The sequence below is a fragment of the Diplotaxodon limnothrissa genome, linkage group LG20 (assembly GCF_057381915.1).
Source record: "Diplotaxodon limnothrissa isolate DT_005_m linkage group LG20, D_limnothrissa_male_GT1.1, whole genome shotgun sequence".
In the NCBI taxonomy this organism is placed as follows: Eukaryota; Metazoa; Chordata; class Actinopteri; order Cichliformes; family Cichlidae; genus Diplotaxodon; species Diplotaxodon limnothrissa.
The window spans coordinates 27,930,857-27,944,858 of NC_140615.1; the positions used below are offsets into that span (position 1 = coordinate 27,930,857).

Genomic DNA, 14,002 nt, shown 5'->3' on the forward strand with positions numbered 1-14,002 from the left:
TCTTTTATACAGATGAGTTCAAACAGGTGCCATTCATACAGGTAACGAGTGGGGGACAGAAAAGCTTCTTACAGAAGACGTTACAGGTCTGTGAGAGCCAGAGATTTTCCTTGTTTGAGGTGACCAAATACTTATTTTCCACCCTAATTTACGAATAAATTCTTTACAAATCCTACCATGTGGATTCATGGATTTTTTTTTTTTTTCACATTCTGTCTCTCACAGTTGAAGTGTACCTCTGGTGCAAATTACTGACCTCTGTCATCATTTTAAGTGGGGGAACTTGCACAATCGGTGGCTGACTAAATACTTTTTTGCCCCACTGTAAAGGAGGTTCTTTTCAGGAAAAGCCTCGGAGCCCACTCAAGTTGAACCGCTCACTCCGCCATCTTCCCAGAATTCCCTGCCAAACAAAGGGCTTAAGGAGCGAAAGCATCAACAATGGTTCACCTTGCTGTTTTGGGGGTTGTAATGTTAGATGCACGATCGGGAAGGGAAAATTGGCTCACGTTTTATTCTTTCCCCACCTGGAAGCAACGTGAGGGAGCTTATGTATTGGATACTACCAAAAGAAGGCAACTAGCCTGGATAGCAGCTGTGAGACGAGCTATATCCAGTTCTCTACCATCCACAGATATCTGTTGTTGTGCTACAGACATTTTCATTCTGGTAAGTTCTAAATAAGTTCATATTAGGGCTGTTCGATATAACGAGATATATATATATATATATATCGGATGACAATATAAAAACGTCTATCGATTCATTTTACACTAGGTGTCGCAAAATAAACTGTTTACGGCAATATTTTTTTCATCGTTTTGATGGTCACTGTAGTGGTTATATTAATTTCTTAAAGTTCTCTCTTTCTCTTATATTTAATATAACCACACTAGGGATGGACAAGCGACTATCTTTATGCCTTGTCGTTAGCTACAACCACGGTAAACCACTTGTTTATTTTCCAAATAAACCTTTCACAATAAAGCTCAAGATCCTGTTGAGACTTTTCAAAATAAACTGAATTACGTGAAAGAGTAGGCAGATTTTTGTATGGATGAGAAGCAAAAAAGAGCCGCCAGGTGCTAAAAAATAAACCTTAGATTCAAACGTTAGAACAGGTCACCAGTTTATTTACCAAAAAGTATCCATAAAAGTATCTCTCAAAAGCATATTATTGTAGTTCAAATGTGTAGATGAACAAAGATCAGATTTTTGGAAATCTAAAACTAGTCAGACACTCAAATATTCATGCTTTTTATAGGAGGACAGAGCAAAATGGACATTGGCGCAGAGCGAAGAACTGCTCTTGATAAGGAAACTATGACAGATATATTTAGTAAGTGAAGACTTTCTGTGTATCTAAAATTGTATACAGCACAAACAACTTACTTTGCAACCATTAAAAAAATTGTAGAAATAGGTGATGATGCATTGTAGTGGTTGGTCAACAGATTTATGAATGCTGGAGGGTAAGGAGATGACATAAAGGGGTGTTAGTGTTACTGTAATGTGAACTGGATAGACTTTCCATTGAGGGAAAAAAAAGAGGTAGAATTCTGTGTGAAATATATCTGTAGCTATATAAACAGAAATATCTGTTTGCTATTTTTATTTGAACTCTGATAAAAGTAATAGAACTGTGACTTTTGTTTGTTACAGTGGCGGTAAGGAAGAGGTTTCCCAATGTGTCAAGAGGGGCTTTGGGGATTGCAGTGAATTTGAAGCTGGAGGAACTGAGACTGATGGAAAAGAAAACAAATTACATTTTAAGTATGTTGATTTATGTTCATGCACGCACGCACGCGCGCACACACACACACACACACACACACACACACACACACACACACACACACACACACACACTGCTTTTACACAGCAGGAGAGAAGTAAGTATGTTTTTTGCATACTTCCAAGCACATCATATAATAAAGCACACCCCTCTCCTTGTGCATGTGTAGTTTATGGGATCCATTGTGAGAAGTGGTGCACAAAGTCCGTGGAATTCACTCTGAGTTCCTTCCCTGCCTTTTTGCACTTCCTTTTCTGATAAGAAAATTCAATATCAGATGTCGCTTGTGTTAACCGCTGGAGATACTCAGCTAAATGTGCTAAACGCCATAGGGCTGGAGCGGCTTTGATTAAATGAGTCTTAAATGACCTCACTGGGGTTTTACTCATTTTGTTTTTGTTTTTTCCCCCCACTGGGTGATAGGTCAGAGGGTCTGAATAAGGATCATTTTTGTCTGAGGATCCAGTCTGTACAGTATTAACTGACAGCAGAGCATTCAGAGTGACATCAGTGGGGAAAAACAGGACTGCACTTAAAGAAAAAGAGGAATCTGGCCCCAGCATACTGGAACTTTGTTGTTAACTGTGAATAACAAGATCCACAGGCCAAAAATACAGACAAAAAACCTCTGTTAAGGAAGGAGTTTTAGAAGGAACAGGATGCCGTTTATATCCCCTGCTGTCAACGTAGAGCCCTTCTGCACTTGTGCATGCATTTATGTTTTTAGTAAAATTAATTAAGGAGCCTAGCAGAGGTCATTTCAAGCTACTGCATGCAACTTCCAGCTGAGCTCCAGTATTGGCTGCTCTTGACCGACTTGGCCAGTTTGTGTTCTGCATCTTGTTCAAGTGATTAAATATAAACTGAAGGTCTCTTAAGAGCAAGCGTGTCTGCGTGTACGTGTTTACACTGTGAAGTAGTCGTCGTGTGCGAAGTGTATCCTTGTTGTGATTTATAATATTTAAGAGTCACTGACCACACTGGGAAGAGGCAGCCGTTCCAGTCAGCACACAGAATGGAGATTGATCTCAACACAGACAGAGAAACAAACACACAGGCAGGCAGAAAGCTATCTTTACAAGTTTTACTTTTATTGGTGTATTCTGACAATAACAATGATGGTATAAAAGAAAAATCTCCATCATACAAATTTCAATAATCAAAAGATAATATGCCGATACACAAACGGATCCACATAAGGCTGACATCAAGTTTTGACAAGTGGCTTCAAATGGCTTCAGTTCAAGGAGATCGTCTCTCCTTACAATCAGAGGAGATAAATTTTAAATTTAGCTGTATTGTTTCTCTTTCTTTTTTTTTTTTTAATAGTTAGCTTTCATACAAAAAAATAATTTGTGTGGATTTTGGAGTGGATTGTGGTCGCTGGTTTGGGTGCCTGTGTTTCATTGCATTGTAAGCATAAGGTGTTGTTTTTTTTGGCTGAAACACTGCTATCCCGCAGCGCTCTCCTGTGACCTGCGCCTTATCTCAGCTGCTGTCACTATTATAAAGAAACATCACGTGCAGACACAAGGACAGTTAAATTCATCAAAGGATTTTACGTCTCCGTCTGCCACGACATGTGCCTTGCATTGCGACAGCGCGTTAAAATACAGGGAGGTCTGCGGGATGCAGAACACCTCTGAGATCGTGAGAGGAATTGAAAATTTATGAAATGAGGTTATTCTTTCCATCAGAAACAAAAAGTCTGTGCTGGGAAGCAGTGATGTAAAAACATTGATGTCACTCTGTAAGCTTTACTAGCACTTAAATGGCACCGGATAAACCCACAAACCAAACCCTCCCGAAGCCTTGTTCTTTAGCATCTGTAGTGAATTAAGACCTTATAGAATTTCTAAAACACTACACACAACAATATTTACAATGATAATTATCTTGATATGCACTTTTTTCAATTTAAATATTTTTGCTTATAAAAAAATAAAATAAAAACTTGAATGGAAAAAAAACAAAACAACAAAAACAAGAACAAACCCAAAAAACACTGCAATAAATTAAGAAGCTTTAAGGCTGCCAGTTTTGTCAGATGCCCAAAGAATGGTCCCTTCATTTAAACTGGCACAGAATGGATGAGGTGAGATAATGGAACAATGAAAACTCGTTAGTGAGCAGCAGTCTTGGTCTGGGTCTGGACTGACACCAGGTTTATTTTATTTATGTAGATAGAACTGGAACAAGACTAGCCAACATGCTCTTATCACCAAGTGAAATCAATCTACTTCCTGTTTTAGATAAAATCAGAAGTACTGACTCACTTGTCCTTGTTGCAAGGTCACAAAATAGCCAAAGCTGTGTACTAGTCTCCTCAAAGATGGTGTTGGCTTATGAAGCTGCTCATTCTTCATTGTGGAGTATAGAGCCTAATACTGACCCTAACCAGGCCTCAATCAGAGGGCCTCTTTGTATTAAGAGGGCCCGTGTGGTCCATCTCTTTACCTGAACACTCAATTTAAAACCATTTGGCTTTTGCTATAAGTCCACCTAGCTTTTAATTTAAAGCAATGAAACATAAAAAAGATATAATATACAGTGCATTATGTAGGTATCAAGACCTAGAATAATAACCTACCAGTTGTTCACAACAAGGTCACTATAAATAATTTTGTCATCAGTGCTGCAAAACCAAAAGGAAAAAACCCAAAACAAAACAGAAACTTTGAAACCTAGGAGGATAGGTAGACCTCGGAAAGGTTTAGCCATTTCACTCAAACGCACGTGGAAAAGAAAACTCAACTAAAATGCTGCTACTGTCTGTGACTTCCACTGGACACCTCCTGGGTGATAGGCTAGGAAGTAAACGTGCTTCTGCTTGCGGCAATTTGGATCAACTTTAAGGTGGAAAGGCAACAGGCTTACAAATGTATGGATGTAAACATGCTCAACATCTGCTCCTGTAATTGGAATTAAAATATAAAGTTTGAAGGATGTTTTGCCTGTCAATACCAGCCTCTGTGATGTTGGGATTGGTTCCAGTAAGCACGCAGAGAGAGTCCCTGGAAGGGACCTCTGGAAGGTCAGCACCATTGATCATCAATTAGTATAATGGAGGTGATCAGTGAAAGACAGTGACCAGTAGCATTGTCTGATTCTGTGTCTTGCTCTTCCTGTGGTTGTCACACAAAATGGCCTCCTCCAATATGTCTGCTCATGAGATTACAATTTAATACCAGGCTACAGGTCCCATTCCATTTCATTAGAAGCAGTTATCTATCTATCTATCTATGCTTTATCTTAAGAGGGAATCTGAATCTGAATGAAATGGAATATACCTCATTTACACAGACCTGAACCTCACCGTCCCGCACAATTACGCATGACTACATTTCAGTGCATCTATATCAGTTTGTGTCACCTATTAAACTGTCACATTAACTGCAAAATAAAATAAAAACTGAACAATTAAGGAAAATAATCCAAAAAAATAAATAAAATGAGGTCCAGCCTCTTTGCTCCATATTTCATTGTGGGAACAACATTAAGTCAACCACCAATATTTTCCTCAAAAAGGTACATGTTAAGTAATGCGTACAAGGCGATTTGTGTGAAATGAAGTAGCTGCATGACTAGAGGACAGACAGTGAGGACAGTAAAGTCTGTACGATATATTAAAAAGGAACTTCATTTACAGTATTGGGATTTTACTGAAATCAACACTGTCAAATACACAAATCAGAGAGGAGCATTACACTTCTATGTACTGCCAGAGTCTGTGTCTAATGCACAGTGAAAGGCTGCATGCCACTGAACATAAACCTCTGTTTAGAGCAACTCCCTCCACCAAAAGAAAAATGAATTTCACAAGAAACCTCACGAGCCAAAGCCTGGCCACAAGCTAACAAAGCTAATCAGTGGTTATAACCTGACACTTCAGATAAGGATTGAGACAAGCTGTATTTTTTTCTCCCCCAATCGAAATGTTGATAAAGAAAGAGGTGTCATTTAAAAAGTAAAGGCAGCCATCGAATGGTAGTTGTATTTTCACAGGGCCCAAAGTGAAGCAGGGCTGGCTAACAGTATTACAAAGACTACACAATCTGCAAAATAACAAAGCAAATGCTTCTGTAAACACCAGTGACAGTTACAGCAATCAAGTATTTTCTAATTCCAATTCTCTTTTGTCACAATGAAGGTGAGTAAACATTGAAGACACGAAACCTAAAAATAAAAAACGGCAAGCGTTTATCTCTCCCTGGCCCGAATTCACACCCGCATGCCAAGTGAGGTCTGCAACCTGCCAGTCAAAGCTTCAGAAGCAAAGGGACCTGGGAGGTCACCCCGATTACTTTGAACCGACAACGAGATACATACAGGCCATTTGCATAGCTCTCCCTCACTTACACACAGACACGCAAACAGGCACACACAACTTCTGAACAGGGTGGCATGTTTGCTTAGGCAAAGTTGGGTTGAGTGTGAAGTTTGCATACGCAGTCACTTCTTCTCTCTAGTCCAATGAGGGCATGCTAGCACCCGCGCTATTGCATCTGTATAGTGAGGAAGTCAGGGCTAAAGTTCTGCTGTCTGATATTACAGCTTATTGCTAACAGGATGAACATTGCACTCCAACATACAGCCACTTGCAGGCAGGCAGGACATTCCATGCAATTACGCAAACATCAGTCTTTAAATCGTGTGCTTGAAAGACAAAACACAAGAGATGGTTAAGGAAACAATATTCTCTAAACTCAGAAAGAAAAACTATTTCACATACAACATATAACCACAGCCTCTAACTCCCTATGTCGTCTTCTCTTGCTCTCTTTTCTTGTAGATTTGGCATACTGTATGCAGAACCAGCTGCAAGAGTCCACTCGCTTAAAGTTGATGTGTCGTGTTATGTGTGCATGCAAATGTTTTCACAGGCGTACTGCATTTATGAAAGAAGTGCAAGAGAAAAAGTAATTAAAAAAAAAGAAAAGTCATAGCCTTAGGACAATGTCAGCACATTTAAGCCAAACTCTGCGTGCATGTGTGGTGTGTGTGTGTTTATACGTGCGTGCACTTAAACGTATGTGTACCATAACCTATCGAAATCATCGAGCACAGAGGTGCCACGTGGAGCTAGTGATGGACAGAAGAAGAAAATGAATTGAGGAATGAATGCTGAAGGCCAAAATGGTGCAAAAGGCATGTGGAGACTGAAGTCTAGATAAGCCCAGATGAGAGGAGTGATGGACTGTGGCACAAACAAGTGCAGCATTTATCCCTATTTTCTTATATGATTTATCAAACATATGCTTTTGATTCTCCTTTTTTTTTTTTTTTTTTTGCATACAACCAAAATAAACAAAGCAATAAATCTGTCAACTAAAAAGTCCTAAGCAGTGTTGCAACTGGTGAGATATGGCTGATGTCCCAAAGGACTTTGATTTTGCAGTCCAGCTCTGCCTACGTCAGTAGTCAGTTATTGGTGCAAGCTTTCTGCTCAAGCTGACTGTGATGTTGGTGTAGAGAGGCCTTCTGGACACTAGGGGGGAGTAGTTTAGGTTGTTAAGACCATCCACCTTCTGTCTCTCCTTTGAGTGACGGAGAAGACTATACCTGCAGGTGCAAAATGAGAGGAGAAAACAGAACACTGTAAGAAGCACTTTTCTCTCATTACATGTGAAAAGGATGGCAAAATGTAAAAAGTCCAGTGTTTGTGCCAAATGGAGTGATTCTTGTCTAAACAGCCAAAAATACCTTATTTGTGGCCCAGGATTGTAATCTACTACTTATGTACATCACTAAATGTGCGAAGCTACAAGTTTGACAAAGAATGAGCAGTTGCTTCAACAAAACTAAGCAAGAGCCCACTGCCTCTCAATCAGCCACTGATTCTAACCACAGCGGTTTTTTTAAACAACTCTAAAATATCTCAGAGTTGGCATGGGGGGAGTCTGCTTCAGGCCTAACACAGACTATATATACACCCTTGGACTCTTTTAGTCTCCTGCTATGTTGTACCATCGATTTCATACATTTTTCAACAGAAGAAAACTTTTGCATACTAGATGACTAAAAAGCTGGAAAGTGCTTTGGATCAATTCATATCAGGGTGTGATATGAATAAAAGTTACTCGACTTCATTAATGGAAACCACCCTTCACATTCAGGCGAGCTGCCAAAGTACAGCTCTGGACTGCAGAAATTCCTTAACAAACAGCTGCACTATGTGACAAATATCCTCATTCATGTAAATTAAAGGAGCATTGTGCTGTTTCAGTGACATTTTCACGCAAAATGATCACAGACAGTTCAAGTTAGAAGTGTCAGAGTAAAAGTGAAAGCTGACTAAACTGAGGCAGAGGGCTACACCCCTGCTGCCTCAGTTTAGTCAGGCAAAGTGACCACCAGGCTGGGCTTAGAAGAAAAAAGCGCTAAAAAATAATATTTCAAACAGGGGGGGATAAAATAATTTGACATAAAATGTGCAAACGTATTCTAGTAGATCCCTAAATGATATGAGTATATGAGTAGCTTAAATCTAAGGCTTATTTTAAAGTTAAATAAGTGAAAAATAAATTCCACTTAGTACTGTGGTACTATGTAAAACTATATGAAAGAAACATTTACTCTTTGGGCCATTTTTAAGTTACTCAGGAATTTTGCCCTGAAGCATAGGAGCATATCACATGCAAAGTCTTTAAAAGAGTGGAAATTCTATCAAAGGTACTGCTTTGGCTTTTCATGTGACTGGCTTACATCACATGAGTCTAAGCCTCATTGCAATTATCAGCTTCCTCCTTTGGTTGGGAGTGTGTATTATGTACTGTTTGTAAGTGAGCTGTGAAAACCTAGGACACCAACCTGCCCAGGAACTGCACTTCTCCACGATGGTGATGTGGAATGGACATGTAGCGTCCCAGGTCTCCTTGTGGTCTGCTTACTGTGTAATTGGCAAACTGCACCCTACGGAAACATTTTTAAAATTTTAATCCATATTGTACACAGTTGGGAGGAAAAGGCATTGTGTTTATGATCCTGCTATAATAATTATCACAATAATGCCTCTGATAGCTGAGCTATAATATTTCAAATAGTCAATAACATGCTCCAAATACATCAGAAAGATTTCATAGTAAAGGCAAAAAGGAAGGATTTCATGGAAACAAATATACAAGAGAATCAGTATTTACAGTACACACAGATTTACTCTGTGTGTACAGCTGCCTGTGAGTTGTGTAGGTGGGGGAAACGCTCTGGGCCGAAGTGGGAAAAAACAATATAATACAAAAGCCTTCTATGTGCCAAATGGCTTACCTCATCACTTGAGGATGCCTAATGTCAACACTACTGTTAACAACATGCTGCAGCTCTATCAGAAAGGCCAGTGTGTGTTTGTCTGTACAAGTTGCCCTCACCTGTTCCACAGGTCATCGTCCTCTCCTCCCCAGCCCCAGAACGCATTGGGAAATCCATTAATCTTTTTGAACTGCTTAACCATCAGGCCACTGACACCGCCGAAGAACTCATTATACGGCAGCCTTTGAGGGACAGTTATACATATTGAGATTCATTTTTTGCGTCCGAACACATGTACTCTGTAATTCCCCAAAGACAATAATCAGGACTCACATGTAAGAATACTTGTCCAGTTTGACCGCAAAGTGTCGGGGCATGTCCGTACAGCCGTAGTAGTTTCTGTCATTCTCCATTAGATGGTCTACATCATGGAAGATCAGACAGTCCCAGTTCAGGTCCTTCATAGCCTCCTTGTAGCCCACATTGAACAACATGGCTCGGTTAAATGGCTCTGTACCCGCCTAAAGAAAAAAAGATGATACTTTGGTATAGCTGCCTTTTCATAAAAAAAGGGGGAAGATAATGGGTTATAACTTCCATAAAACAGTGGCTTGAGATGAAATTCATTTAGTTGTTTACCTCTGAATTCAATTGATTGATTGATTGTGAAAATAAGTGAACCTACTTGTTCTATTATATAAAAGGCAAAGTGGAGTCTCTGTTTCTGCAGCACTGGCACCAGGTGTCTTAGGAGAATGGGCAAGTGTTCATGTCGGTTCCTGAAGGGAACTAGGATTGCCACCTAGGTACACAAAGGAGAATAACATGGGACTTGAATAAATTGCAAAGATATAGGGATAAATTTAGAGTAGAGTTAGAGTTAGAGCAGATAGCACCTTTACATGTCCAAATCAACACTAATACTGAAACATGTTTCATTATACTACTTTCCCCAATGTCCGATGTGGACATCCTGATCAGTATCTTAGTGTGTGCTGTGTGAAACCACTAAAATATTCCAATTAGCACCTGACTCATCACAAGATTGGCGGATTTGCAGAGTGTCATTTCCACAACGAGAAGTGACATGGATCAGTCCGACCCCCCCCCCCCCCCCCCCCCAAAAAAAAAAAAAAAACCCCACTGAGCAGCTGAATGACTGTATAGCGTTTATTTGTAATAATGGTTGTTCTTGTTTTGCACTTTCTTTTGAAGATCAATAAAAAAGTGAAATATTCACAGAATATAACTGGCTAGGATACGCTAAGAAAAGAGACAGGTGTAAAAAAAAAAAAGAGAGAGAGAAAGAGACAGAGAGAGAGAGAGAGGGAGAGAGAGAGAGACAGAGACTGCTGGCTAATGAGATAAACAGGGGAAAAAATGCTGTCAGACCATACACGGTCCTTTGGGGCAAAGGAATGTGAGAGAGATACAGACAGATGGAAAGCAAGATCACTCTACTGGGCACAAAAAAAAGTACTGTTAGGCTAAAGATTAAAGACTGAAACAATACTGCAAAGCACAAACACGAGCTGTAATTTAGGTTACTTCCTGTACTTTGTGTTTATGTGTACTTTTTCTGGAATTTGAATGTCAAATAGAAGAGCTCCATCAATCTTATTTGCACAGGGAGCAACAGAATAAAAGAAAGGGCATAAAAGGAAAGGTACACAGAGGAGAAATTCTGATAATTCCTCTCATCATTTCCTTCCCATGGTGAGATTGAAGCCCTGTTGAGGTAGAGAATAGGGCTGAACGATATATCGCATTTGCGATAATATCGCGACATGATCAAGTGCAATTTTCTAACCGCAAAGGCTGCGATTATACTCTGGACATGTCCAAATTCATGGGCTGCATCCTCCTGAGGCCGCATTTGTAGACCGATTACGTCACAGCGACGCGCCGAAGGCTGTCCAAATTACTACCATATCCCAGAATTCATAGCGCGGCCCAGCCAAACTCCAGTTTCCAGCAATGGCGGCCGCTACTAAGTTTCAAAATTACTCATACTAATCTTTCTGGGTCACAAAATAAACTTTTAACATATTTTCAGGCGAGAAAGTAGTTGTGTAAACATCAAATATCTGCTCGGTTTATCAAGATATCCCATATTTGCAAAAGTGCTTCGACGTTTTCAGAGGCGTCTGCTACCCACCAGCTCGACAGCTAGCCGGGAGCTCGAGGGTTACTGATGCGGCCGAGAACGGCACAACTCCCGGCACATCATTTTCAGATCACCGCGGAGTTTCGCTGCTCGGGTTAAACGTAATATATAAGTCACTTAGACAACCTAAAAATGTTATTGTTGGGCTTTTTTCAGTGTTTTGTTTGTTCGTGAGTAAATCGGTTTGGCTGAGATTAAAGTTATTAGATTAGATAAAATAAAACTTTATTAATCCCCCGGGTGGGTTCCTCCTTGGTTTTCACACAGCTGACTAAACGTCAAACAGAAAACTTATTAAACAGAAGTATGAGACAGTCGAGAATTTACGCCAGTGTCTGGTTATATTTTAGATAGCAAGAAGCAGACGGCCGAGTTTATTAAACTCCACCGAGACAGCGGTGACGCTAATCAGAACTAGACCGTCCAATTTCACGCCTTTAAATTTTAAAGGCGTGTTTGTGTGTGTGTTTATACAATTGCTATTATGTTTGCACTTTATGTGTAATGTTACTGACTGCAGAGATCAGTAAGATGTGTGTATTTTTTATTTATTAGTTTTATTTATTTAATATTATTTTTTAATTGAATGACTGTCTAGTAGTTCACAGATGTCGAAAAACTGAGTGTGGTAAAGCCACTGATTTTTTTTATGTATATTTCTGCAATCTGCACATTGTACTGACTTTCATTTTAATGTTTACACCAGGGTTCCTTGTCAGCACTTTATGCTCAGATGTTTGTAAGCTAAAAATAAACTATTGTGTATGTTCAAATATACTGTTGTGATTGAAGAAGTTAAATAAAAATGTCAGTCATCAATTCATGCATCACCTCATGTCATCATAACAGAGGTCTGTCTTCCAGGAAAGAACAGTTTAAAATTAATGTAATATAGTATTGGCCATACTATATGATGTATTGCTTGTCTTTGTTTAATAATACAGAAGACAAAGACCTTAAAAAAATAATCGCATATCGCATCGCAATCGCAATATTGGGGCAAAAAAATCGCAATTAGATTATTTTCCATAATCGTTCAGCCCTAGTAGAGAATATGTTATTGTGCTGTCTTTACTACTGTTACAGTGATAGTATTTATTAGGGGTGGGGGAAAAAAATCGATACTGTGTAGTATCGTGATATTTTGTTTGCTAATAATGTATCGATACAGGGACAGCAGAAATCGATATTTTGTTACAAAAAAAGTTTTTGTGGACTGGAACATGCTCTGACTTCAGAGCATGTTGATCCTTTTTCTGAGCAAGAATCCTGACATTCCTTCACTGTCCAAATGTGTTTAACTTTTTTTATTGCAGCAATAAACATGACAGTTTGCTTATTTTAATTTAAGACATGTTTTATTTTAATTAAGTTTAAAACTTTTTTATTTAATGTAAAATTATATTTTGTTTTAATTTACTTTCAAATTCTTCAGTTGCTGAAGGGGCTGCATAGTTTTCACAAATTGCATAGTTCAGAATAGCTATAATTGTACCAGATGGTTGCATTCAGTTAAGTTGGACTAGACTGTAATACAAACCGTTCAGTTTGTCAACAATAAAACTGACTGAAATGAGAGAAAGACTGAGTGTGAGACTTTGATATTAGATAAAATGAATATTGATAAAGTTTACCTTTATGTACAGAATCTGAATATCGCAAAATATTTTTAAAAATTGCAATAATATCGTATCGTGCGTTAAATATTGTGATAATATCGTATCGTGGGATGTATGGTGATTCCCACCTCTAGTATTTATGGCTAAGCTTCACATGTTCTTCACAGCTTCAAATCAGTCACAGTACTTGACCGATATTATGTGTGCTAAACACACGCATAGACGTCAACAGATCAGACCATTATTAAACTGCTATTGCTTATTTATTATACATAATACTCATTTGCTGTGAGATCGATCCTGTCTCAGTGTCTGATAATTTATCATAAGTAATTTATGAAGTAACTCCTGCTATGCTATGCTCTGTGTATAAATAAACACACCTTTCTCGTGTTCTCATGGAGAGTTTCTGCTGCTGTCTAATGCCCCAGAAACGCAGAAAAACACTTTTGTGGAAACAATATTTTTGTCTTCATTGCAGTTTTAAGGTTTTGCTGTTCATTTGACATTGCTATGCAAACTCTGCACTGAAACACTGAACACTGAGAATAGAAACTCTTGCATTACTATTGCCAACATTACTTTTAGCAACGTGTTAAAAAAAACATAGCAACTAAGCATCCACATATATCGGTGTTATTGTGGGGCAAAGGCGGGTTTTAGCAGGTCCAGCGCTACAAACCTAATGCTGCTGCACTGTGTGAGAGGCATGTTTTATATACAAAATGGAAAAAGTCATGCACAACCATTCGACTATCTATAAAAAGGTGACAATTCAATAGAAACCCAAGTGTGCAGAGCACATGCATGTTATAACATGCAGGGCTTGAATGTCTCTTTGCAATGTCACAGGAGGGTTAAGCAACATTCCTCAAAAAGTTCTGTTTGATGTGCTTTTGCTGAGCCATACTTTAACAATATACAAACCACTCTATGAAGCCACTCTATTTCTTGCTTCACCGGCCACATTACGCACAAGATTGTTTTTTTCAGTGGGCACTTACCTTCCAGCGAGGTAAACAGTCTGTGGGCTTCCAGTAGCCTCCAGGGGCAATGTTGGGCTTTCCCTCCAGCAAAGATCTTTCCACTTCTTCAAGAGATATCTCACTCATATTCACTTCCAACCTGCCCTCTGTGCGTGGGGGAAAGAGAGAGTGAGAGGGAGTCAAGCAACAG

General features: G+C 39.1%; 1 protein-coding gene across 1 annotated transcript in view; it reads right to left on the reverse strand.

Moving 5' to 3' along the window:
• Nucleotides 1–2,897: 2,897 nt before the first annotated feature.
• b4galt5 (UDP-Gal:betaGlcNAc beta 1,4- galactosyltransferase, polypeptide 5) overlaps nt 2,898–14,002 on the reverse strand; it is a 34,834-nt gene continuing 23,729 nt past the window's right edge. Inside the window, exons 4-9 of the mRNA XM_085344908.1 lie at nt 13,831–13,958; nt 9,726–9,842; nt 9,374–9,561; nt 9,160–9,282; nt 8,606–8,707; nt 2,898–7,357 (exon numbers count right to left, since the gene is read on the reverse strand). Of these exons, the coding sequence (XP_085201034.1) occupies nt 7,210–7,357; nt 8,606–8,707; nt 9,160–9,282; nt 9,374–9,561; nt 9,726–9,842; nt 13,831–13,958 (806 nt within the window). The 3' untranslated portion in view covers nt 2,898–7,209. The remainder of the gene's footprint in view (nt 7,358–8,605; nt 8,708–9,159; nt 9,283–9,373; nt 9,562–9,725; nt 9,843–13,830; nt 13,959–14,002) is intronic.